At 62.7% G+C, this 25,193-nt stretch overlaps 1 protein-coding gene across 1 annotated transcript in view; it reads right to left on the reverse strand.

Annotated features, from left to right (window-relative positions):
- The window catches only part of NAV1 (neuron navigator 1), a 210,937-nt gene that overhangs the window by 121,094 nt on the left and 64,650 nt on the right, over positions 1–25,193 (reverse strand). Inside the window, exons 3-4 of the mRNA XM_079911959.1 lie at positions 22,646–22,749; positions 5,864–6,649 (exon numbers count right to left, since the gene is read on the reverse strand). Of these exons, the coding sequence (XP_079768085.1) occupies positions 5,864–6,649; positions 22,646–22,749 (890 nt within the window). The remainder of the gene's footprint in view (positions 1–5,863; positions 6,650–22,645; positions 22,750–25,193) is intronic.

Consider the following 25,193-nt stretch of genomic DNA (forward strand, 5'->3'; position numbering starts at 1 on the left):
TCCAGAGCCAGCGCTGCTGCTTGGAAATTAGAAGACGGGGCAGGAACCGCCCGCTGCAGAGGCCCTGAAACATATCATCGGGATGTCGAAAATAGACCTGATGAGGGCTCAGGCCAAAGCCCGCCCTGGCCACTGGCCAAGCTCTGGCCAGAGCTGAGCTGGAGAAGAGCCGCGTGGTAAACAGGCAGTGCTGGCGGTGACAGCCTGGACGCTGCCGGAGCCCGAGCCCTCGGGGTGAACCTGTAACGTGCCCAAGGTGGTGCCCGTGCTCTCCCGCCTCAGTGCCGGCGGGGACCCCGCACCTGCTCGCTCCCCACACCGGCCACACCCCTGCAATCTGCCCCTTCTTCTGCCAGAGGCACAGGTGCCGATCAGAGACGAAGAGCTGGGATCCGCCCTTCCCGGCACGCGGCTGCGACCGCGCCGGACACGCCGCGGGCACAGCTCCGGGAGACAGACACCACTCCCGGGGCATCTTCCCGGTCTGAGCCCTGATGTCTGCTGGTCAGAAGGAAGCCTTGGACCCAGGGGGCTCTGGTTTTCTCTCCCTGCAGGGACCGGGTCCCCAGGAGCCACAGTAGGGGAAGTTGCAGGGGGCGGTGCCCACTCTGAGGGCTGACGCAGCCTTCCAAGGCTTCCACGCAGGAGCGCAGCCTGCCCACACAGGGCCAGTGAGCTGCGCCCGGCCCCCCAGCCTTCCTGGGCAAGAGAGGGAGGCTGCAGGCCCCGGGGACATCAGGCACAGCTGGGTAATGCAAACAGGCTGTGGGAGGAGGTCAGCCAACGCAAATGAGAAGCACGTGGCATCCACTTCCCCTTGGCTGGCAGGCTGGCACAGGCCTCCAGGCCGAGGGAGACGCTGCGGGAGGGAGCCCAGGTCAGCCAGGTGCTGGGGGGCAGACCTTATGGGGGATGGGGGGTCCAGCTGGGGGCTGGACTCTACGGGGCCCAGGAATCAGGGGAACAGCTCGGCCCCTCCTCCTACCAAGTCTTACTGCAAAAGAAAAGAGACGGGAGAAAGAGGAACGGGGGGGCGAAGGGAGGAAAGATGCGAGGGGACGCAGTCGGGCACCTGAGAGGCAGGCCAGCCTAACCCGAGAGGATCCGGAGAGCAGGTCTGCACCCACAGGCAGAAACTCTCAGGAAACAGAAACTCTGCTCAGCGGGCTTTCTAATAACGAGGGCTTTCCAGGAAAATGAGGTAGTGAGCTCTCTGTCACCGGAAGTGTGTAAACAGAACACCCACTTGCCTACGACGCTACGAGGGAGTAATTTCTGCTTTAGGTGGGTGGCTCAACCAGACAATTTCCATTGTGTCTTCTGTGAATCCCAGGGGGGAGGCGGGGGCTCTGCACGGAGAGGGTTCTTCTCTCCGGCTGTACAAGAAGGCGCCGCAGAGCAACGGGGATGGGCCTGGGGGCTCTGCTCAGCCGGGTCAGCGCAGGACCCGCTCTCCCTGGAGCCCCGTGGAGCTGCCTGCACCCCCAGCCCTCGAGGTCAGAGGCTGTGGGCTGTGGGCACGGGTGTGGAGGGGCGGCCCAGAGCAGGGCGAGGCTGGAGGTCTGCAGAAGACAAAGCCTCTGGTGTTGGCAGCTGGGTGGGGACGGGCCACGGGGGTGGGCGGTTGTGCCCGCAGGAGATGTTAGCGGGTGGAACGAGAGCTAACGGTCAGCAAGCAGCCCAGGATTCCAGGCGACTTGGTGCTGTTCTGCCTTCAATCCCCATCCACGAGGGCCTGGGGCCTGAGGGTGGAGCCGCTGCTGACCACCAAGGGCATCTCCCTTGAGAGAAGCCCTGGGCACCTCCCCTCCACGTGTCCTTGTCCCCAGAACACAGGAGCTACCCCAAGGCCTTCCCGGGGAGGGGGAGGAAGACGGCTTTGGCTGCAGCGGCCTGAGCAGGGCGAGGCCCAGAGGCTAAGAGCAGGACCCCACGGGCCCCGGTGGAACCCGAAGCCTAGCCCTGGACACGGGGAGCAAGAAACGTCCTCCCCAGCGCTACCCTTGAGAAGACAGAGGCCTCGCAGCGGGAAGGGTCTGTGCCAGCTGCCCCTCCGCTACGCACGCGCTCACCTGCAGGCCTTGCCTTCCCTCACCTGCGGCTCTACAAGCCCGGGAAGGCTGCAAGTCAGCGCCCTCAGCTCCTGCCGGGCCTCTGGGGAACCCCTGGGAAGGCACCAGGCACGGCCCTGCGTGTGGGGCCTTGGCGAGCTTGCACACGCGGCCTGGCTGCTCGGGCACTGGATCCTGGAGGACCCCCCAGTGCACTGAATAACAAGGAAGAAAACCATCTGAGAAGCCATGTCTTCCCTCCTCCTATTCACAGCATCCCAGAATGCAACCTCTAGGGTAAATTCCCACCCCCCACAAAAAGCCCACAACAACCCACTGGCTTAGAAACGGATAATTTCCGGACTTCCTTCCCCTGCTCTGTTTGGCCTGCGCCTCTGAGGGCCCAACCGTTGTCACGGCAACCCCTCACGTGGGTCCAGACACTTTCTGAGAAAGTGGAACCAGGCGCTCCAGCCGCCTGGGTTCCTCTGCACCTGACCTGGTCCCCTTGCCTGGAGGGCTCAAAGGGGGGTGCAGTGTGCGTGGGGTCACCAGACCGCTTGGAGGTTCTGGGACTCAGGGCTGAGGAGATGGAGAAGTGTGGTCGGGTCGGGATTGTGTATGTAGCTGCTCTGAGTTAAGACAGGCTCTCTTAGGCACCTGGGGCCCTGTCAAGGTCCGATCACCTCTCTCTGCACCCCTCCGTAATGCCGACAGGTAGGAGAGAGCCGTGGAGCAGCTCTGCCACTCACAAACGGGGAACGTGAGTCCCAGAGCAGGTCACAGAGCTTAGGACTTCTGCACAGGGAACTCAGGACTGCGGCCTCCTGCCTGCCCCAGACCCAGGCCAGGGGCCAGTGACCTTCCCTCCGGAGCCGAACTGCCTGACATGGACTGTCCACCAGGGTCCGAGGGCATATGATCCCTGAGACAGGCCCCCTTCCCCTGGACACTCACCCCTCAGTCTTCCAAGTTTCTAGGGTTTCCCAGTGGGACCCTAGTTCTTTGGCAGCTTCCAAAGCAAGGGAAGGGCAGGGCGCCTGCCTGGACCATCTGGGCCCCAGCTGATTCCTGGCAAGCCGTGATCAGCTTTCATTCCCTTTCATTCCAGAAAGGCTCTTATTCAGGGCTGCCTCACTCCTTCTCCCTCCAGCAACCGGGGCTGGGCAGCTTCCGGGGTCTGAGATGGTCCCAGGGAGTAAGCGTGTCCTGACTTGGAGCCTCACGGGTGTAGAACCTGCGTCCTTCACCACCATCCGGAGGCAGAGGCGTCCACTCGTCTCCCCAGGGGCCACCCTGCTCTCCAGGGAGGGTCCTGACAACCGGACACCTTCATGGGTTCTCCTGTTCCCCCATTCCACACAGGAGAGGGGCTCTACCTGGCCGTCACCTTCTGCCATCACCTTCTCCCTTCTCCTCCCCTGCCCTCCCTGCTGCACCCTTCAAGGTCACAGCACTGCCCTCCTGGGGCCAGCCCCGCCCAGGGTCAGTCCAGCACGTTCACCAGACTTTCCACTCCTCTCCCCGCACCAGCCCCGCCGTGGGGTCATCAGGGCCGGTCTGGTGGCCCATGCCCAGCACACACCAGCTTGGTAGGGTCCCTCTTTGCCTGCTGACTCCCCTCCCTCAATCAGGTCCCCTACACAGAGCTGTGACTTAATAATCAGGACACACTCAGGACAGACGTCCAGAATCTGCCTTCCCATCACTGGCTCAGGGAAGACTCCAAGCCCCTCGAGGCTCTGACCCTGCGATTCCGGACCGCCTGGGAAATGGGGTGTGTTCTCCCCTCACTCCCAGGGGCACTCTGAGACATGACAAGTGTCAAGTGGGCTGAGGGGTTACCACAAAGCCTCTCCTCCCGCCCTCCTCTCCCCTCGCCCACCAGCTCTACGACTATCTGCCTGGGTTTCTGTGGTCACTGCCTCTTGAGATGCAACTAAGAGGGCTTCGGCCAAGCCGCTAGGTCCTGGGGCAGTGTAGGGACTGCAGGACTGGGGAAGCCTTGACCTTGAAATGGGGCTGTGCCCTCCGCTCTTCTGTGTCGCTGACACTCCCTCCGCTCCCCCCAGAGACAGCCCCCGCCTTCCTCTCCCCCATCCCACCCCCCCACCCCCGTCTCAGCCCTGCAGGGAGTATTCTCCCTGCCTGCCCCTGCACCTCCCCTGGCCTCAGTCACAGCTCAGTACCACCTCCTCAGAGGCGCCTAAGCAGGCCCTCCTTGGTGTCTGCAGTTACTTTCTTTCTTTTCTCCTTTACTGTCTGTTTCCCCCCATTAGACTGTAAGCTCCTTGAGGGCACCACTCCGCACAGGGGGGGAGGGGGGAGGCCGCCCCTCGGCTTCTGCCCCCACCCTCACCCCCACGGGTCCCTGCCTGCGGAGGCCGGGCCCTTAGGCCGCTGCGCCCCTCTCTTTGCCCTTGTCCAGCCCGCCCACTGCCCCTGCAGAGCCCATATGCGGCCTCCTCTGTGAGCCTCTGAATCCGAAGCTCCAGATCCCTGCCCCTGCTCGGGGTCCCTCGTCCTGGCCCACACGGGGCCTGTGGGTCCCGCGAAGGTCGCGGTAGGTCGAGCCCGTCCTTCCCAGCGCTGCCTTCTCCAGGCCGCCAGGCGAGCACCTCACCCCCCATTCCCACGCGCCCCACCTCGTCCTGCCCATCACTCGGACCGCAGCCCGCGTCGGTCCCGCCCCTCACACGCGCACGGACACGCCCCTCCCCAGCCCCCAGCGGGGCTGGCAGCCCGGGAAGCTCGGGTCCCTCGGCGCCGGAGGACCCACATCCCCGCCACCGCAACAAGTCCGCGGAGCCACGGCGGCCGCCCGGCTCCGGGCCTCGCCGCTGTCCTCTCGTGGCCCCGGCACGGCCCGCGCCGGCTCCCGAGGCGCAGCGGCCTTGCGTCCCGCGCATCCCGGGTCCCTCCCTCTCAGGGCACAGGGTCCCCGGGGAAAGCAAGCGCAGTTCCGGGCCCGCTCCGGGTTTTTTGCTTAGGCTCTTCAGGCTCGGAGAACAATGGGGCAGCTCTCTGCGCTTCCTCCGCCCGAGCGAGCTTTGTTCCTCCCTTCCCGCCCGCTCGGCTTCCATTAGCCAAAAGGCGAAGGCTTCCCAGTCAACCAGGAGTCTCCGCGCGAAAGCCCAGACCTTTCCACACGCCCTAAAAACCTGCGGAGTGGGGTGGGGTAGGGGTTTGGCCCAGGCCTGGGGCCGGGGCCGAGGTACAGGACACGCGTCCAGATGCGGGCAGCTGGCTGCCCGCCTGCCCCCAGGCCCCTGTCGTGCCTCCTTGCCAGAGCCCATACCCGGGAAATCCGACTCGTGCTCCCACCGGGGATCCACAGAGGAAGCGGAGCCTCAGCTCTGCTCCGCGGCCAAACAGCCCTCACATCTGCTTTCCCCACATCTGTGCTCTAGATCGGCTCCCACCGGCGCTCCCCGGCAATGCTGAACGTGATCTTGCCCAGCACGGACCACACACGGCAGAGGTCACCCCCAGCCCCCCAGGTTTTGCCGTATTAAGATTCCAGGCTTTAAGATGCCAGGAAGCTGATGGGCTCTATTTCTGAGAAGCTGAGCCCCCCACCCCATTGTCCAGCCTCACCTCCGGCAGGCCAGAGCAGAGCCCCAGCCTGGGGACATCTCTACCAAGGCGCACTTGAGCCATATGCACCTGGGGATGGGCCAGCCCTGTACATCTGGGCGCAGTGTCCCCGCATAGCCCGAGCCGGGGCCTAGAGAGCCCCGCCGCTCTCCCCACAGCTTCCCCGGCAGCGGGCGAGGGGAAAGGCAGGGGTGGGGCGGGGAGGCAGGACTCACCCAGCACCTGGCTGAAGAGCAGCTGCTCCAGGTCTCCCAGCACGGTCACCACGAGCTCGGGGTCCACCTTGAGGAAGGCGCGCTCCTCCTGGCCCTTGGCGGGGGGCACGGGCCCGGAGCCCTTCTGCGCCTTGGCTTTGCTGGAGAGCAGCTCGTCGTCCGACTTGCCGTCGTCGCTCACGGCCGCCTCAGGAGCCTTGCTGAGCGGCTTGACCTCGGCGTAGGGGCCGCGCGGGATCCGGCTCGGCTTCCCCAGGCTGGGGGCGAGCGGGGCCAGGGGGGTCTTGGCGCCGCCCGCCGGGCCGCCCTTGGCCTGGAAGAGCGAGTGCTCCGACTTGGACAGCGTCTTGGACATCAGCGGAGCCTCGCGGCCTTTGGGGCCCGCCTTGCCTAAGCCCTTGGGCGCCTTGGCCATGTCGTCGCTCCACTCGGGCTCGTATAGCTGCATCTTCTTCTCAGAGTCCGTGAGGAACGAGAGGTTGGTGAGCGACTTCTGCTTCCGCAGGTTGGAGGCGGGCGGCCCGCCGGGGACTCGGCCGTCCACGCTGCCGGACTTGAAGACCTTGAGCTCCGCCGCGCTGGCCTTGGCCATGCCGCCGCCGCCCGGCGCCTTGGCGCGCTTGGGCAGCATGCCTCTGCCGTCCGCCGCCGCCTTCCTGCCCGCGCCCCGAGGCTCGTCCGCGCCCTCGTCGCCGCCGCCGCCGCTCTGCTCCACCTCGGGCTGCACGCTCTTGACGCTGCCGCCCAGCATTCTGCCCGCGAGGAGCGCATGGACGATCCGCGCGTCTGCAGGCACCGGGGGCGGGGGGGGGGGAGCGCGCAGGGAGGAGGCGGCGGGGGAGGGGAGGGGAGGGGAGGGGGAGAGAAAGGACGGAAGAAACCGAGGAGGAAGGGGAGAGGAAAGAGGAGGGAGCGAGGGAGCGGGGAGGAGGCGAGCCGAGGCGCAGGGGAAAGAAACGCGAAGAAGGAAGCCGGGGAAAGGGAAGGAGCGCGGAAGCCGTGGAGCGATGGGGCGGGGTCGGAGGAAAAGGGGCGGGGCGGGGAAAATACAAATCAAAATCTTAAAATCAATCAAAGAAGAACGCAAGCCCCGCAGCTGGCCGGCGCTCGGAGCTGCCCGGCGCCGGGACCCGGTCCCCCGCCCGCCCCTCCGCCCGCCGGCCGGTGGGTCCCGTGGGTCGCGCGCCGCCCGCCAGCGGGAGCGGAGGCTGCGGGCTGCGGCTCGGAGCGCAGGAAGGAGGAGGGAGGCGGAGGAGCCGGCGGAGAAGGGGAGGGGTGTGCGCGAGCGCCGGGAGATGGGGGGGAGGGGTGTGCGCGAGCGCCGGGAGGTGGGGGGAGAGGGGTGTGCGCGAGCGCCGGGAGGTGGGGGGGAGGGGTGTGCGCGAGCGCCGGGAGGCGGGGGGGGGAGGGGTGTGCGCGAGCGCCGGGAGGCGGGGGGAAGGGGTGTGCGCGAGCGCCGGGAGGTGGGGAGGGAGGGGTGTGCGCGAGCGCCGGGAGGTGGGGGGGAGGGGTGTGCGCGAGCGCCGGGAGGTGGGGGGGAGGGGTGTGCGTGAGCGCCGGGAGGTGGGGGAGAAGAGTCTATTTCTGGCTGGAGAGGGGGTGGTATCTGCCGCCGAGAGCCAGGGGCGGATGAGTAGTGGGTAGGGGGAAATGAAGGATTCGACCCGGTCTTCTCATCGCTTTCCCCGCCGAGGCGGGCAGGTTCCGGGGCACGGGTTGCCCCCTGCCAAGCCCGGAGGTGGGGGGGGGGCGGTGGAAAGGTTCCGTTGAGCTGGTGTGGGCGTGCGGGTAAAAGGGGCTGAGACGGGGCGGCTCGGGACGCGGAGGGAGAGTGGGCTCGTGAGGCCTGGGGGGAGATGCGGCGAGCGTGGAGAAAATATCCAGGTCGCCTGGGAAACTCCCGGCCCCCCTCTTGCCTTCCGTCTCTGAGGCTCCAGGCTGCTCTCCTTAAGTGCGGGGTGCTTCCGGAGGACGGGGGCAGGGGGTGGACGAGGGTGGCTTGGGAAGACCCAGGGTTGACTGGGCAGGGGCCTCAGGGCGCTGCAGGCAAGGCCTGACTCTCGGGATCCGGAGACTGGGTTACCAATGACTGTATGACCTTGTCAAAGTCACTGCACCCCCTCCCCCGTCTTCTCTCACGGTGGTTACAGTACCAGCTTAAGAGCTAAAGGGACTTTGGACCTGCAAAGCGCTTTGTCAAACCCAGGGCATCAGGAGAAGCTGAGCCCTGGTCCCTTGCCTGCCACACCTCCAGTGGAGCCTGCAGAGCGCTTAAAAAAGACATTTTCCTATAGCCCTTCTCCCTTCCCTGACCCCCGGGCCCTGGGAAGAGAGATGGGGTCGAGGGGGGACTGGAGGCTAGAGGCTGACTGAGCAGGCAGCCGTTTGCATGGGGCTGTCCCTCAGCAGAGGGCGACACTGCCCATTCTCCACGGCCTCCCAGGTCAGGGCCAAGTTGCCTAAGCAAAACGGTCCTCCGGCAAGAAAGTGAGGGACAGGAGAAAGGGAGGAGTGGGCCCCGGCGGAGCCACACACTGGGGAAGGCACAGCCCTGAGAACCCTTTGCCAGAAAGCACTGGCCATCGGATACCTGCCCACTTCATCCCCAACCTCCATCTCTCTGGCCCCAGGCCCCCCTTCACCCTAGAATCGGAGTCTCCTGCTTCACGCACTCCGCTAGCGCTCATCACAGCCTGCCTGGTGTGAGGGGCATTTGTGTACGCGTCCGTCTCCCCCACCGGCACCCACGCTCTCAGGGACGGAGCCGTGTCTCTCGGCACCTTGGTGGAGCAGATGCTGCCGCTGTGTTGGTAACGTGGATTTGGAGGCCTGAGGGCTGTGCTCCGGGCCTGCTCCCCGCACGGCTCCTGGGTCCTGTCCCCAGGACTCTGTCTTCCATCATCCCAGGCCTGGACTGAGACACTATAAAGTCTGCAAGTCCAGGTGTCATGGCAGAGAGGATGCACTGACCGCGGTACTGAGCACTGACGTCTCAGGCAGAGGGGTGTTTGGTAAGAAACGTGGACCCTTGGCTGGGCACTGGAGAAACAGAAAGATGGCGATTCTGCCCTCAGGGAACTCAGTGTCTGGGAGGACATGCAAGATAGCACTACAAGACCTGGGAGAATAATACTCCTTTTCATGGGAAACAGCAATGTCAAGCACATCACCACATTCACTGCAGGCAGACAGACGGAGGTGGGTGTATACTGATTACAGGAATGACAAGGGGGAGACTCCCAACCCCGGAGAACAGAGCTCCTGGCTGTCTCACTGATGCTGTAACCCCAGGGTCTGGCACTTACGTAGGAGGCTCCCAGTACGTATGAGCATAGGAGTAAGAGGTCGTGCTGGCAGGTGGGAGAATAGGTGGAGGAAATCTCAGAGGCTTCCTGGAGTAGGATGCAGTGTAAATAGGGAAGGGTTCAAATGGGGGGCGGGTGCAGGGTCAGGGGCAGCGAGTGCACGTTCACTAGAAGGTCCCCGGGCACAATGCAGACTGGCCTCTGGGCCTGTGTCCAGCACTTAGGAGACTCAGGTAGGCTGGGATGGCGATTTCAGATAGGGAGTGAGAAGCAAATGGATGGGTAAAGGGACTTCAGTGGTTTCATGCCAGAACTTGGTCCGGGCACAGAGAGTGCCCAAAGGAGGAGGCCAGTCAGGAAATCTTCCCTCTGGTCACACGCGAGACACTCATGCTTAAGCCCAGACACAAGATCCCAGCTCAAGGAGGGGATCCAGTCCCATCGTCGGTGCCAAAGGTCTGGGTGATCATGCGCTCCCTCCCCCGACACAGGCCACTTTTCATGAAATCACAATCGCTTCTGAAGTCCTCATCCTTACTCAGGGGTCTCCTCCAGTTTGCACAAGACACAGCTAATTCAGTCACGGGGGAATCTCACCATCCCTAAAAAGGGCAGCTTGACAGTCTGGGGACACTTGCTCCCTAAGGTGCCAGGCTGCAGTAGTTTGCTTGTTTGTGTACATTCTCCTCCTGCACATAAATTCACTCTCCTTAGCAGACAAGGAGAAATGAACTGGCTGCCGTCTGGCCGAAGGGCATGATTTGCGCTGTGGTCCAGCCGGTGCGCGCTGCTGTACACAAGGTCCGGCGCCTCCTCCGGCCCCTCGTCTCTGGTACCCATGTCTGTAGGTTCCCTCCTCCCACGTCAGTGCCTGGAGTTGCTCTGACACTACTCCACCTGTTGCGCTGTCCACTTGCGCTTCCTGGTCCCTGGATTCCCACTGCCCCGGACCTGATCCTCCTTCCTTCCTCATCGGCTCCCGTGTTTCAGCCTGGTCCCTGCCCCCTCTCTTTATTCCCCTGTGTCTCCTCCCGAGGGATATCACATGCCCCAAACCCCGTGCCCGTCCCCTTGCTTCAATAAACAGCTCCTGAAAATTTGCCTCCTTCTAGAAAAGAAGGTTTTCCACAAGAGAGGCACCAGACCCCCTCCATCCTCCCTCTGCATGAAACACCACCTGCCGATTTATGAGGCAGAAAACACCTTCCGTGCTCACCTCCCCACCGTCCCTCTCTAAAGGGTGTTGCTGTGATCACGGGGTGGTCCCTTTAAAGCGTCATCTTGGCATCCTGGAACTTAGAGACGCTCCCCAGTGAGGCCTCTCCCTCTGTCTGGCGGCTCTCTTTATTCCCTTCACATCCCCTGAGTTTCCCACCATCCTCTACTGCAGTGGGAGCCCTCAGCTGCCGTGGCAACAGCCATTCCAGCATCAGTCGATAAAGCCAATATATGCTTCCTCAAGTGATTCCTAAAAAGAGAGGATCCTGCCCTGTCACGGCACCCCCAATCCCAGACTGGAGCCCCTCCCACCCTGCCCCGTCCCCTCGCCCCACTCTGCAGGACCCCCTGGCCGGGAGGGTCCAATGAAGAGAGAAGGCGAGGATCTGTGTGCGGAGGCAGAGGCCCGGCTGGGCAGGGAGTGGGTGCCGGGGACTGGACCCTGCCTGGGCTCCAGAGGGGACTCGGGAAGGACGCTGGTTTGGAATCATGAAAGTCCCCAATCTCCAGCCCCCCGAAACCGCTCATCACCCCACTCCTCTGTCTCCAAAGGCATTGGCAGTCTCTGCAGTGGGTGTGGGATGAGCGATCTGACCACATCTGTTGACCGATAACTTAAAGCAACTCGAGGAATGAAGATACGGGCACACGGCCAAGGACAGGCATGCAGTGCGATGTTACATCCCTCTCCCGTGACTGCAAACGGATGCAGGCCTGCTTGTGGGAGGGCGTTCTGGGATCTGCCCCTGGGTTTGAGAGAGCATTTTGGGGGGTGGGGAGTGAGGAAGAGAGGAGAAGTTGGGAAGGAGGGCTAGGCTGCCCCCACCTGGTTGACCTTGAAAGGTGACCTTGGGAGAAGGTGGGATCTGAGGCAGGGGGAGTGGGCAGGCGAGTCCACACTTGGTTCCCTCAAGGGCTAAGGGCAGAGCAGAGAAGAGGGGAGGGTTCTCTTGATTTCTATGCCCACAGTCAGGATCTGGAGAGCAGGGGCTGGGCACCAGCCCACCCACCCTGGGCCAGGGGCTGAGCGACAAGCACCTTCTTTAAGGTGTCCCCACCTGACCCCTGTGATGAGGTCCTCCATCACCTCCCGACACCTCCACCTTTGTGGAAAGCCCTCGAGCCACTGATGCCCACTTCCTTCTGCCCTTTTCTCTTCCATGTCACCGACCCCCCATGTCCTTCCACCTCTCAGCAGGGACTTTTTGACGAGGCCAGGCTGGAGGCCGCGGAGGTGGCTGATGCCCGAGTGGTGTCTCGTCTGCAGCTGGACGGCCAGCCTCCCAGTGCTTACATCTGCTCAGCGCCTCCACACGCCAGCTCTGACAGGTGCTGCGGGTGCAGCAGAGGACAGGACAGACAAAAACTCTTGTCCTCATGGGACATCCACTCCACTGGGAGGGACAGGCAGTAGACAGAAATGTCAGCTGCTGAGAAGTGCTGAGGAGAAGGAACAAAGCAGGAAGGGGATGTGAAACCGCTGTGGGCAGGGGGTGACTCTCCGATTCGGTGACCAAGGAAGGCTTTACTGAGAAGGTTCATTTGAGTAAAGATCTGAAGAAGAGAGGGGACAATCTCTACGGATATCTGGGGAAGAGGTTTCCAGGCAGAGGGAACAGCCCAGGCAAAACCCTGAGGCAGGGTGTGCCTGGTGTGTTCGGAGAATCGCAAGATCAGAGGCACATCTGCTAGAGAGAAAAAAACGGGGCCGGCGGCAGGCAGTGAGGTCAGGATGTGATGGAGGCCAGTGTGCGGAGGCCTCAGAGGTCATCCCTTGGCCTTTCGCTCAGTGAGATGGGAGCCCCCCGGCAGGCTTGGAGCAGAGGACTGGCACAGCCTGGCTCCCCCTCGGAAGGGTCCCTTGGCTGCTGGACGGGGCTCCTGGGCAGACTGCAAAAATCAAGGTGAGGGAGGATGGTGGCTTGGAACTGGTGGTGACTTTGGCGGTGGTGAGGAATGGTCAACGCTGGGCATCTTTTGAAGCCGTTAGGGTTTGCTGATGGACCAGAGGTGGGTCTTTAGGAAAGAGAGGGGTCAAGGATTGGGTTGAGACCCCAAGGATTGGGGCCTGGACAGTTCTAGGCCTGGGGTTGCTGTCAGTCAAGGTCGCAAAGACTTCAGGAGGAGCTGGCGTGGAAAGACGATTAGAGCCTCTGCTTCTCCTCCTGGCCCTTCTCAACACCAAAGGGCCCTCCTGTGCGATTCCGCTCCAGACTCACCCACGCGCTTACTGCAGCCAGTGCAATCATTTCCCGGCATCCAGCCAGCATCCTTTATCCACTCATCTGTGATTCCCAAGGATCCACCCTCGGTTGGCTTTACTGACCATGAACTTTTCCCAGAACCCATCACGGCTCTTTGCACACAGTGGGCTCTCAGAAATATTTGATGAATGACGATTGATGGAATGAATGAATGCGTGACTCAGAGCAGATGTGTGGGGAGTGTAAACAGCAGTGACCTCTCGGTACCCGTGGTGAGAGACAGCGCAGCTGGTGCTGAACGGCAGCCAGGCCCGGGGACAGCGTCCCAGCCACATCTTCCCTCCCTTCCGTACAGCCCCGGGCTGCGGGGAGGCCGGCAGACCCTCCCTCTGCCCCTTGGAGGAAGCTCCAGTTCTTGTGACCTCGGGACGGGGCACAGCTGAGACCCTCTCCTCCCCCATCTCTGCCCTGCACACCTCTGGGGGACAGGGCGGGAGTGGGCAAGAAGTCCTCACGTTCCCTCGCGCACCTAGCAGTCCCACCAGGAACGTGACCCCCACCCTCCCGGGCCACCTGGAGGAGAAGAAGAGCCGGTGGACACAGTGGTCCAGCATGGATGTACCAGCTGGCTCGCACCTCATCCAGGAAGCCCTCCCAGACTGATCCTCTTGCTTCCTCCCAGCCTTTGCTTTCCAGGGCCTTGGTAGCTGAGACGTTTCTGTGGACTCTGCAGGGCCCTGGCTCCGCCTCTCTGGTCCCAGGAGACTCCCTAAGCTTCAGGGTTGGGGGGTTTTCCCATGGGCTCCAAGGTCAGGAGTGTGGGCCCAGCAGAGATCTGCTGTCTGCCTGTGCTGGGGAAAATGAGGCCCAGCCAACCCAAGGCTGGGAGTGGAGCCAGGGACCGTGGGCCCCAGTCTGCCTCTGGCCCAGCGTCTCAGGGAGCACTTCCGGGAGGCTGAGGGTGCTGCGGAAGTCTAACTCCAGCCCACGTTCCTGGGAGCTCACAGCAGCCTGGACGCATCTGCCCTGAGCCTCCGTGCCAACAGGACGGGGGTGAGCCTGCTCATCCTGTGAAGTAGGGGGGCCGACACGAGCCCAGGGGGGACACAGGGCCTGAGCCTGAGCCCAGTGTCCCCAGCTGGAGGGCAGGGCTCTCCTGGGCTGGGAGGGTATAGGTCCTCTGCCCAGAGGCTGGGTGCTCCGGGTGTGCAGCCCCACAGGGAGTGGGGACTGTGGCCGAGGGCCTGAGACCCGGGAGGTGAGGTCCGATTTAGGGCTGGGCTGTGGCCCCCTAACGCCCCCAAGCACCCTGACCCCCAGGCTAGATCACGGGACCTCCGTTCCTCGGCAGGGGAGCCGGGCATGCACAGCAAGACACTGGGTTCCTGCTCTTCGAAGCACCCCGCCCAGGCCCCCTGAGCGCTGACGCCCTCCTTCTCCATTTCAAGCCGGAACTCCGTGATGGCGGGCGGAGGTGAGCTGGGTGGCTCCCCAGGGAAGGACTGCCCCCCACCCTCTGGTATCAGCCGCCACAGAGGCCAGTGCGGACCCACACACAGCACTCGGCCTCCCTCTCCCGCCCCCGGGAGCCTTGCTCTCTGATGCTCTCCTACCCACCCTCCGGTCCAGGCCAAGCCCCACGCCTGCGCCTTGGCTGTGTCTGCCCTTCTCCACGATGCCTTCTCTTATGTGAATTCAAGTCCAGTTCACCCTTCAAGGCCCAGCCTTGGAGCCGCCTTCTCTAGGAAGCCTTCTCTGACTACATCCCACGCTTATCTTGAACTTTCCTCTCTACCGATTATAGTCAGGGTGCCACGTAGTCAAATTCTGCCCAGTTGTATCCTAGGGAGAGATCCTCCCCCTCTAGCTAAATTGTAAGCCCCCCATTATAGACTGCATGTTGGTATCCCCCCAAATTCATAAACTGAAACTCTAATCCCCAGTGTGGTGGTATTTGGAGATAGGGCATTTGGGAGGTGATTAGGTCACAAGGGCGGAGAACTGGCAATGGGATTAGTGCCCTTATAAGAAGGGGCACCAGGGCGCCTGCTTCCTCTGAGCCAGGTGAGGACACAGCGAGAAGACGGTTGTCTGCAAGACAAGAAGAGAGCTGTCCCCAGGAACTGAAAGGGCTGGCACCTTGACCTTGGAGTTCCCAGCCTCCAAAACCGTGAGGAATACATTTCTGTTGTTTAAGCCGCCTGGTCTACGGTACTTTCGTTAAAGCAGCCTGGGCTGACGACGACGTCTCCCTACATGGAGCTGTTAAGAAGGGCTCACTGGGCTTCCCTGGTGGCGCAGTGGTTGAGAGTCTGCCTGCCGATGCAGGGGACGCGGGATCGTGCCCCGGTCCGGGAAGATCCCACATGCCGCGGAGCGGCTGGGCCCGTGAGCCATGGCCGCTGAGCCTGCGCGTCCGGAGCCTGTGTTCCGCAACGGGAGAGGCCACAACAGTGAGAGGCCCGCGTACCGTAAAAAAAAAAAAAAAAAAAAGGGCTCACTGATGCTTGTGGAGCCGCGGGGAAGGGGGTCTTTACCGCCACTAAGCAGACCCTCTTAGACCTGTCACTTGCACTGTTCCGTCAAACCCCCTGAAGCGGGGACTCTCATTATCTTCATTATACAGAGAAGTATGCTTGCCCAAGGTCACCCAGCAGGCTGCTGGTGGGATCAGAACTTGAACACACATCTGCGGGTCTCACAACTTCCCACAAGTTCCTGCTGTTTCTCGGGACTTGCTCAATAATTGCACGTGATCCCAAAAGGAGGCCTGGGTCCTGGAGGGGGTGTGGGGATTGGGAAGGACGACCTATCCAGCCAGGAGCTTCCTGGAGCCCGGATGCCCACCGCACCTGGGGTCTGCCTGGGTCCAGGACTGCAGTCACACTCGGACTGGCCCGCAGAATACTGGGGCTGGGGGACAGGGTGGAGGATTCCTCTTACGGCCCCTTGTCCACAGCACCATGGGCCCTTCGTGGCTCAGCCTCGGGACCTCTGTCCTGAGATCCTTGTCACTTGCAGGGGACCTGGCAGCCCTAACACACCCAGGACCCCTTGGGGACTTCCTTATTCCCGAGTCTTGGGGGTCTCGGGTTCTCTTCAGGACTCGCTATGTGGCCTTAAGAGAATGCCCACATTCTCTGCCCTTCAGCTGGTCAGGAAGTCAGGCCGGGGTGGAGGTGGGCTTCCAGCAGGGAGAGGCAGGAGGAAGCACCTGACCCGGAGGACTCGGTCTGAGTCCTCCTGAGACCTGCTCCCGGCTAATGCAGAGACCAGGGTAAGAAGTCTGGAGGTTTCCCGCACGGGCTTGGCTTCTATGTTGCCATGGCAACCGTGCCCACACACCTGCTGGGCCTCAGAGGAGCTCTGCAAGGCCCAGGTACACCATCCTGAGACCAGGAGCAACCATCGGTCGTCGTGGCAACCGCAGGCCTGAGAGGTGGGGGGTGGCGGGCAGGAACTCTTGCCAGGGCAGGGGGAGGGCGGCGTGCGCTGGCTGTGCCCTGTGTCATGTGGGACGGAGGCCCATGAACTACCTGTATGTATGTGTCCTCTGATGCAGGCGAACCTACAGTCCGCTTTGACCCGTCCGTGCAGGATTGGCTGTTCTAAGGTCAGAGGAACCTCAAAGATAATCTTACTCAGTTTTCTGCTTTAGGGCAGACTGGTCCGTTTGTAATCAATCCTATTACCTTGCTGTGGGCCAAGAAACCCAAAAGCCAGATGAGGAAAAACACAAGGCCCAAACCCAGGTTGTCTGGCCAGCGCTGTGATGATATCAGTGCCGCAGAGCAGAATTTCTTAGTCTGGGTTCACAGACCAGACACAGAAGGCCCATAAAAGCTACCATCAAATGCAAGTTTTGTGCTGTGAATACGTCCATTTGTCTGGGAGGCGGATTGAGTGTCCAGCGGCTTCTGAAAGAGGTCCTTGATGCCAAAAAAATTAAGGACAGCTCTAAGAGAAAGGAGAAAGCTCTGCCCACCTGGGCCGGGGAGGGCCGGGCCGGCTGAGTTAACGAACCTGGCCTCTTCCCACCTGGAGATACACTCCCATCCGGTGGCCGCTCAGATGGCAACTCTATTAGAGTTTTGTTAGGTTTTTAAACAAGGCATTAAACGTAACAGAAGAATGCCATGGCTCCTGTCTCAATGAATGGTAATGGACTATTCACTGGTGACCGCTTGGCACTTACAAACTGCCCTGCAGATGCCCAGAATACCCACTGGTGCGGGCTGAGGACTCCACCTCCCTATAGCCTGACCTCCTCCCCAGACGCTCCCCTCCTCTGCTCCCCGCTGCACAGCCCACCTCCCAGGCGGGAAGGATGCAGGAGCTCACGGGGTCCAGCTCCTGCCCTGGACTGTCAACCTGGGCTGCCGGGCTCCACTGGCCCTGGGCCTGAGCCTCCCTCCTGCCGCAAGTCCCTTCCCTCTCTGACCTCAGCCCTTCTCCCCCCAGAACCTGCTGGCTTCCCTCCCGCCCTTTGAGAGAAGGGACAGCTAGGTGCTTCCCTGCCCTCCCCACCCCCAGGGCTTGGGCGACCCCATGCCCACCCGCCCTCCCTCTGCCCGGACCCTTTAACTATCTTCAGCTGCCTCTGAAGCCCCCGACCCCTAACCCAGGAATAATGCACAGGAAGGCAGGGCTTTGATCCAGGCTGCCTCTTAGAGGACTCGTGTGCACGAATGTTATGACCAGGGGTGATTCTCAGCTTAATCGTCCTGGTCACTGCGTCCGTGTCCCCTCACTCTCCACTGTGTCTCCCAGAGCTCCTTCTGGGCAGGCTGCTGGGCATATTCTTGTGTGGGGGGGTGTCTCTCAGCGGGGACCCTAACCCTGTAATCACGGGGGTGGGGGAGCTGTGGGCAGGGATGCTGTGCGCCCATTTCTGCCCATTCAGTGGTGCCCAGGGCGGGACTGAAGCCTTGCATGTCACTGGCTTGGAGGGTGCTCTCCACCTGCCTGGGCCTCCCCAGAAGTTAGGAAAGGGCGAACCCACCTTTGCCCGCGGGGAGGGGGCAAAGCCTTGTGAAACCAAGTCTTAAGGGAACCCTGGAGGCGAGGTCTTTCCACCGGTCACAGAGGGACAGTGGTGGGAGCCTAGCAAACAGCTCCTCCCACGGCTGAGATTTCTAGCTGCCCCGCGACCCCAGCTCCCCGAATAACTGCCCTGAAGTTGTATGGGGTGGTCTGATTTGGAGAGATTCCCAGTGACCAGGCCCACCTCCTCCCAGTAAGCGTCCTTATCCTCAGGACCCGCCCACGGCCCACAGGCGCACGGAGGAATGAACAGGGTAGGATCTCCTAGGAAGAATGCAAGCAGTTCATCTGAGGCTGGAGAGTCGAATCTCAAAGCCCTGCAGGGAGGAGCTGAGTCCAGGACAGACAGGCATGGAACACAGGGGTGAAGCTCCAGGAAAACCACAGGGGATGTTTATCACCTTCCCTCCCACCATCCTTCCCAGCATCAAAGACCCCGGCTTTCCCAGCACTGAAGGTGGCCGCTGCTCACATTCTCAGGGGGAGTCCCGAAGCCAGAGCTCTGTCCTCGCTCACTGGGATGCACGCACACTCCAGAGCTGGGGCTTCTCCACCACGGGGCTTCTGTGCAGCTCATGTACAGTTGCACAGGCTGAACACTGCACAGCTCGACAGCCACAGAAGCTCCACTGGGCAAAGTCTGTGCCTGCTTTGTCCCTGGATGTACCCAAGTGTCTAGAGGAGTGCCTGACATGTAGTTGGTGCTGGATAAAAATTTGGTGAATGGGTATAATTCTGTGGAGTTGGGCGACACAGGGGCCCTGTGTTCTTGGGCAGAACAGGAAGCAGGGAAGCTAGGCCCTGCCGGCCCTGTGCATTGCTTTTCGAGTGCTCGTGGGTGGTAGTCCTGGGGGGCCTGGGCTGCTGGAGGTGAGCCCCATTCCCAGCCAAACGCTGATGTGAGAAGTCCCCCAGGCTCCCCCCTCCCCCTCCCCCTCCCCTCCGCCAAAGAAACAGAATCCAGATGCCTCCAGTTTTTAGGTACCACACCCCGCTCAGCAGGCTACCCTGGATGACCTCACTACCTGGCCTCTCCCTCTGCGGCCCTCCCTGAGCCAGGCCCGTCTCACTGGTCATCTCACAGCCTCCCCGGCCTCCCTCGGTGCCCAGGGACGTGTCCCCTGCCCCCAGGGAGGTCATGGCAGGGCTGGCCCAGAGCGTGACCTCTGAAGGCTGGGCTCCAATCCTGGCTGGACCACCTTGGGATGTCCCCTAGCCTTCCGTCACCTGTAAGGTGGGCACATTAGGAATGGCCCTCTCCCCACCCCAGGGCAGCAGCAGGTCGTGCCCAGCATGCGCTGAGCGGCTCCCGTGTGCCGGGCAGAGCTTCGCGGCACTTGGCTCGCACGGGTGCGTGTTATCCCCTCAAAACCCTTGGAAGAAGGTGTGGGTGTCGTGACACAGGCACAGAGAGACTAGGAACAGGCCAAGCCCGCACAGCCAGCAAGCAGCAAGGCCCCGATGCCAGCAGAGGTGTGGGTCCCCACCCCGCCCAGGCGTTGGGAGGACCAGAGGCGCGTAGGGCAGTGCCTGGCTCAGAGGAAGCCCAGTGGAGTCGGCACTGCCATTCAGTGTTACGACGACCTCCTGTCCCAGGTCCTGGAAGGCTGCTCCATCGCAGACGCCTACTCTGTTTATCCCCGAGCTCTGTGCCCCTCCAGCCCTACAGCGGCCCTGACCCGCCTGAGCCCCGAGAACACAGCTCATAGCGCCTGCCCCGAGCTTGCGCTGTGTTTTCTAGTCGATTGTCTGTGCGTCCTCTCTCCACGGATGGCTGGGACACAGGCCCGGCTCAGCCCGAAACTCCCCAGAGGGTGGAAACGTGAAGTGGGGTCCGGAGGCGGGGGTGGTGGTGGTGTGAACGCAGCATGAAGGACACAGGCTTGGGAGGCAGAGGCAGCGGCATCCCGGGCTTGGCTCAGGTCGGGGGAGGTGGTGGCGGGGACTGGCTCGCGGGAACTGGCTCACCGGCCCGTCCCCTTCCCGCCGCCTGGCAGAAGTGAGGGAGACCCAGCTGAGCTTGAACCATGCAACCGGCAGCAGACGGGAAGGCAGGGGTGACCCCGGAAGAGGGTGACCTGGACTCCAATCCTAGCGCTGTGCATCCTCAGACAAGTTGTTTGCGTAACCTCTCTGAGCCGAGCTCACTCATCTACAGCAGAGCAGTGGCTCCGCCTCAGAGCGTGTGTAACGTGCTTACAAGGACTTTGAGCCTGGCACCGGGCCTTGCACACAGTAAGTGCTCAATAATAGCTCATCAGCATTTGGTCCTCCCTGCATCTGGGGAGTCCGAGGCAGTGGTCCCAGTTTCAGCTCAGCTGTCACGAACCACGCACGCTGCCCTGAGCAGGCCTTCCTCCCTCCCTGGGCCTCTCTCTCCCCAGTGAAACTGAGGCCGGGTTTGGGGGAAGCTATAGTCCGTTACAGCTTTGACCCCCAGGGCCTTCGAGCCCAAGTCCTCTGCAGTCCCGGGAGAGCCTGGTGGGCATGCGGCCACCTCGGGGCCCAGAGCAAACCCTCCCCGAGGGAAGTTCCAGCCTCGCTCCTGCCTGGGAAGACACACCAGATCTGGAGTCTTCTCTCCCAAACCCACACGACGTGGAAAACTTGACTGTGGTTTAAAGATGGAGTCGGCTCAACAACAGAGAGGGATAAGGAGAAATGCGACCAGGCCCAGCGCGAGGCCGGCTCCCGGGCCCCTCGGCCTCGTGTGGGAAGCCAGGCGGGGGCCGGGCGAGGGGGGCTCGTTCCCCAGTGACACGTGGTGTAAGGACGAGAGAAGGCCCCTTCGTTCCCTGCCCACTCAGCGCTCACACACGCCACGAAGTGGAAGTGATTAAGACGCCTGTGTCGACCTTGGGGCGACCCTTCCGGTCCCTCGCACACGGCCTCACACGTGGGCGCCGGCGACATCGGCCCTGGCTTCCCGACTCTCCAAGTTAAGACCCAACGGCGGCCCAGGCACTGTTTGTGCTGACGGCAACCAAGGGGCGCGTCAGCAGGGGACCAGTGCCAGGCTCTCCCTGGCATAGCTGGGTGGGCACGGGGAGGGTCAGGGCACCAGCACAGTTGCCCCTACACTGCCCGGGGCAGAGGAGGACAGGGCAGCTGCCAGTAGATGGTGGACGGACACTGGGACAAACGAAGGCCACGCCTAGCGCCCTGCTCGGTGGCAAGTCATCATGGGAAATTCTCTTCCTGCTACACAAAGCTGGCTCCCTGGTGGTTTCTTCATTGAATGAGAGAAGTAACAAGTGAGTGAGGCCCTCCTTTCCGACCCCCTTCCTCTCATCTCCTCCGTTTCCTCGGGCTCAGAGAACAGAGCCCCTCCCCCACGAAGCACAGGCAGACCCCAAATCTCTCCCCGTTCCACCTGTCAAAGAGCTCGGGGTATCCTTGGCCAAGACGGACACCGTGACCACAGCTACAGCCAGAGCACAGGTGGCGCGGGGGCCTTGCCCACATCCCGGGAGGCTGGGGGAGGCAGGGGGCTCTCTCCTCGCCGTGAAGCCCACCTCCCAAGGCTGCCCTGCACCCCCCCAACAGAGAACCCCCCCCCCGCCATCCACCAGACACTTCCTATCTAGCTGGCGAGGGGGGTCCTGCCAGCCGAGCAGCCCGGTGCTCCCAGGGCCAGCGTGCGCGGATGTCAGTGTGAAATTCCTCTCTGCGCGCATGGCATGGCAACGGTGAGCGGGCACCTGGGTAGCCGGAGGCCATCAGGCCCTAATGATGTGGCACACACATAAGGAAGCCATTACACTTGCAACACTGCAGATGCAAAAATAGAGCTTGCATAGTTTCCTGGTTACCGCATCCCGATACTCATGGGCTTTTGGTACCAGGGAACCGAGGTCTCCTTCTGTCCCTGCAGTGCCCTGCTTCCCCTGTGCCTGTGCCGCTGTGGAAGCGCACGGCTGACTTTCTAGACGCCCGTCTCTGCCCCACGAAGCCCCTCGGCAGGGCTTGCCGTGGAAGACGGGCTGCTGCCACTCCCAGCACTGCCGGGGACCAGGCCGGCAGAGGGCTCAACACGGACCCCGGCCACCTGCCCCGCGGGGAAGGCAGGAGCTGCCACCTCCGGCGTCTGGCGACTTCAGGGTCAGGCTGTGCTCTAAGCCCCAGCTTTGCCCACTGTGAGCAGGGCCCTGAGATGAAGCTGTAAGACAAATCCTGTGGACCACCTCAGCTCTGCCAAAAGCAAGTTCATTCCTGTCCTGGGGCAAGCGACCCTGCTGGGAACGAAAGGATGGAGCTGGTTCCCGGAGTCTCACGTACCTCTGGGGTGACCACAGCCATCCTCCGGGGATTTTTTTTAATGTTGCAAGAAAATCAACACACACGCCCAAACCCCGCTAAGAGTTTAGACTCGGACCCCTTTAGAACCCAACCCTCACCCCTCACCGTCCCTCCATCCAGAGACCCCCCACTGAGCACCTGCTGTGGCCAGAGGCGGGACAGGCCCTGAGAACGGCCGTGTCCCTGCGCTCGGGGGAGACCGCCGTGGCGAGTTCTGGGGGCCCTCTTGGCAAGGCCCACATTCTGCTTCCCAAGGTGCGTTAGCGGCACGACACGCGTTGGGGGCAGGTGTGACTACAGGAGGCCACAGGGAAGTGACCTGCAAGGGAGTGGCGGTTAAAAGTGGTCCTGCGGGAGGGGGCGGGTGTCAGGCCGTGGGGCCCAGCCAGGTGCCCAGCACCTCCTCTGTTCTGGGCTGGGCTCGGACCTGGCTCTCGGTTGTCAGTCTCCCAGCTCGTCACTTTCCGTCAGGGCCTCAGCGACACCCACCCTGGGCGTTGGGTCAGCAGGGAGCCCGCTGGCTCCTGCGCTGCCCCGAGCTCGCAGGGCTGCTGGGTTTGGTGGAGCGACCCTGCGTTGAACCAAGCACAGCACGAGCTCCGAGTGCAACTGACACGCCGGTGCCTGGCTGTCAGGCGGGGCCGCTTCTCCCCTGGGGGCGGTGGGGAAAGTTCTGGCGCACCAGGAGGAGGTCGCGCCCCCAGAGCACTTACCCACGCACGAGAGGCTCTCCTCAGTCCTGCTGGGGGGGCCGGAGTAGCCATCAGCAGCCCAGCTGCCCTGGCGGAGGGGGCCAGGCTCCGGATCGGTCTGCGCCCTGCGGGACAGAGAATGGTGGTCACTCACAGCGGAGGCCGCCCTGGCCTCGAGTCTCTCCCCTTGGAGGTCAGTTCTTCTCCTGTGGTGCTCTGCCCCCCGCGCTGGGCCGGCCCCCCCAATGGGCATATGTGTGCCCCTTCCCCTGGCAGGCAGCGGGCCTTCTAGGCAAGGTTAGGCCAGGGGCAGGGGTGGGGGCACCCGAGGGCAGGGGGCCACCTGTTGCCCCCGGGAGTCACCCTTCAGGGTCCCTGAGTCCCGTGAACGTAGGGCGTCCGCAGGGCGGAAGGACCCCTGGTAACTCGAGCTCGCAGCCTGTGTCCTGCCCTCAGGCTGCGCCGTGCACCCACGCGAGGGGCTCCGTCTGCAGCTGAGGTCACTGGCCCCTCGGGAGAGCCCAGGGGGCCCGGACCCCAGAGTCCAGGCAGCAAGGAGGTCGGAGGAGGAAGAGGGGCGGGCTAGGCCGGGGTCACCTCGACGCCCGGGGGGCCGAGTCCTCGCCCGGCCTTCTGTGGCAGCAGGAAGGAAGGCGGAGGTCTCCGGGCCCCATCTCCCAAGTGCACACAGGCCTCCGAGCACAAGCCCAACTGTGCAATCGCTCCCAGCAACAAAGGCTCTAGGAGCTTTTATTATAGGCAATTACCCAGGCTCTCCAAGCCGGCCGCCTGCCCCGCCCACGTCTACAGCTAAATGGACCCTTTGGCAGCTTGGTGCGGCGGGGTGGGGGGGGACGCAGGAGGAGAAATCGATGCCTGGCCTGGGCCAGGTGGGGGGGGTCGGGGGGTCAACCTGCCTCCCTCTCTCTCCAGTCTTGACCGTTTCCAGCACCGAGATGGCCGGGACTCTGACTGTGTAACGCAGAGCAGGTCTCTCCACTCTGGGCCTCACTGGGTCACGGGGCGGAAGAGATGCCCTCGAGGCCCGGATCAGCCTGAGAGTTCAGGGCTGTGGGAGGTGTTTGCCGGCTCTCAAAGCCACGCAGGCAGCCGGGAGCCCTCGATGGTCTGCAGGCCCCTGTGCCGGGGACGGCGACAAGCAGGGTGGGGGAACCCAGAGGAAGCAGGAGACCCCGCTGCCCTGGGAAGGATGGGGTCACTCGCCATGGGCTACTGTCAGTTAAATGTCCAGGGGCCAAAGAAAAACTGGAATTGCTAGGTTTCTTCAAAGAAATGAGCATAAACCTGGGTTGTTAAAATAAGGGATGCTAGGGGCTTCCTGGTGGCGCAGTGGTTGAGAGTCCGCCTGCGGATGCAGGGGACGCGGGTTCGAGCCCCGGTCCGGGAAGATCCCACATGCCGCAGAGCAACTAAGCCTGTGAGCCACAACTACTGAGCCTGCGCTCTAGAGCCCGTGAGCCACAGCTACTGAGCCCGCGTGCCACAACTACTGAAGCCTGCGCGCCTAGAGCCTGTGCTCCGCAACAAAGAGAAGCCACCGCAATGAGAAGCCCGTGCACAGCAAAGGAAAGTAGCCCACATGCAGCAACGAAGACCCAACGCAGCCGAAAATTAAATAAATAAATAACGCAGTGTATGGGGGGAGAAAGGGGATTCTAGGCCGTGCAGAAACATTTCACCAAATAACGTCACACACATAAAGAGCTAAGCACCGTCTGACCCCGAGCAGGCAGGCAGGAACCACGGCTACGAACAGGAAGACCTCGTGTAGTGCTGACCGGCACCGCCATCGTGAGCCAGGGTGAGTGAGGGGCACACGGGCCGGAGCGCCATCCCGGGTCAGTGAGGAAGCAGCCTCAGCTGCTCCGACCTCACGAGCTGCACACTTTTACGTCCTCTTCCTGCATCTCCCCCGCACGGCCAGGCCCCCGTGTCCCCTCCCGTCCCAGCGGGAAAGGACAGCACCATCTATGCCAGATGTTGTTTGGAGGTTGAACCAGACGCCGACACTCCTGACCCCGTTAACCGCACCCTCCTAACTGGGGTCTGAGTGGAGGCCACCCGGGAGGGAAGGGGAAACCCCTTGGGGAAAGAAACCCCTGCTGGGGCTCTTCTCCCGGGGGGCAGAGGGCAGAGGGCAGTGAGGGCGGAGATCTGAGGGAAGCAGACGGTCCCGAGCAGACCCAGACCGAAGGGCGTTTTGCACCTTCTCTGTCCCGGGAGCCGGGCTGCCCAAAGGGAGACTGTGGCTGGTCGTGGGGAAGGGCCGCACCCAGACCCTTGAGAGGCACCGGCTGAGGAGACAGGGAAGACACCTGCTGGATTCGTTCCCCGAGAAGCAGGTCAGGCAGGAGGGGCCTGGGGATGGGGATTGGAGCCCGACAACCCCAGCTGCTGCAATGGGCTGGAGCGTTGCAGGGCGCAGGGCTAAGTTTCCGTGAAAACAGGGTGTCTGTGACCCTACAGGGCCGATGGCGCGTCCTTGCCGGGGTGGCCCAGCCCGGCACTCAGCAGAGGTGCCCACGGCTCTCACCTGTTGCCTCTGGGG

The sequence above is a fragment of the Stenella coeruleoalba genome, assembly GCF_951394435.1.
Source record: "Stenella coeruleoalba genome assembly, chromosome: 1".
Classification (NCBI taxonomy): domain Eukaryota; kingdom Metazoa; phylum Chordata; class Mammalia; order Artiodactyla; family Delphinidae; genus Stenella; species Stenella coeruleoalba.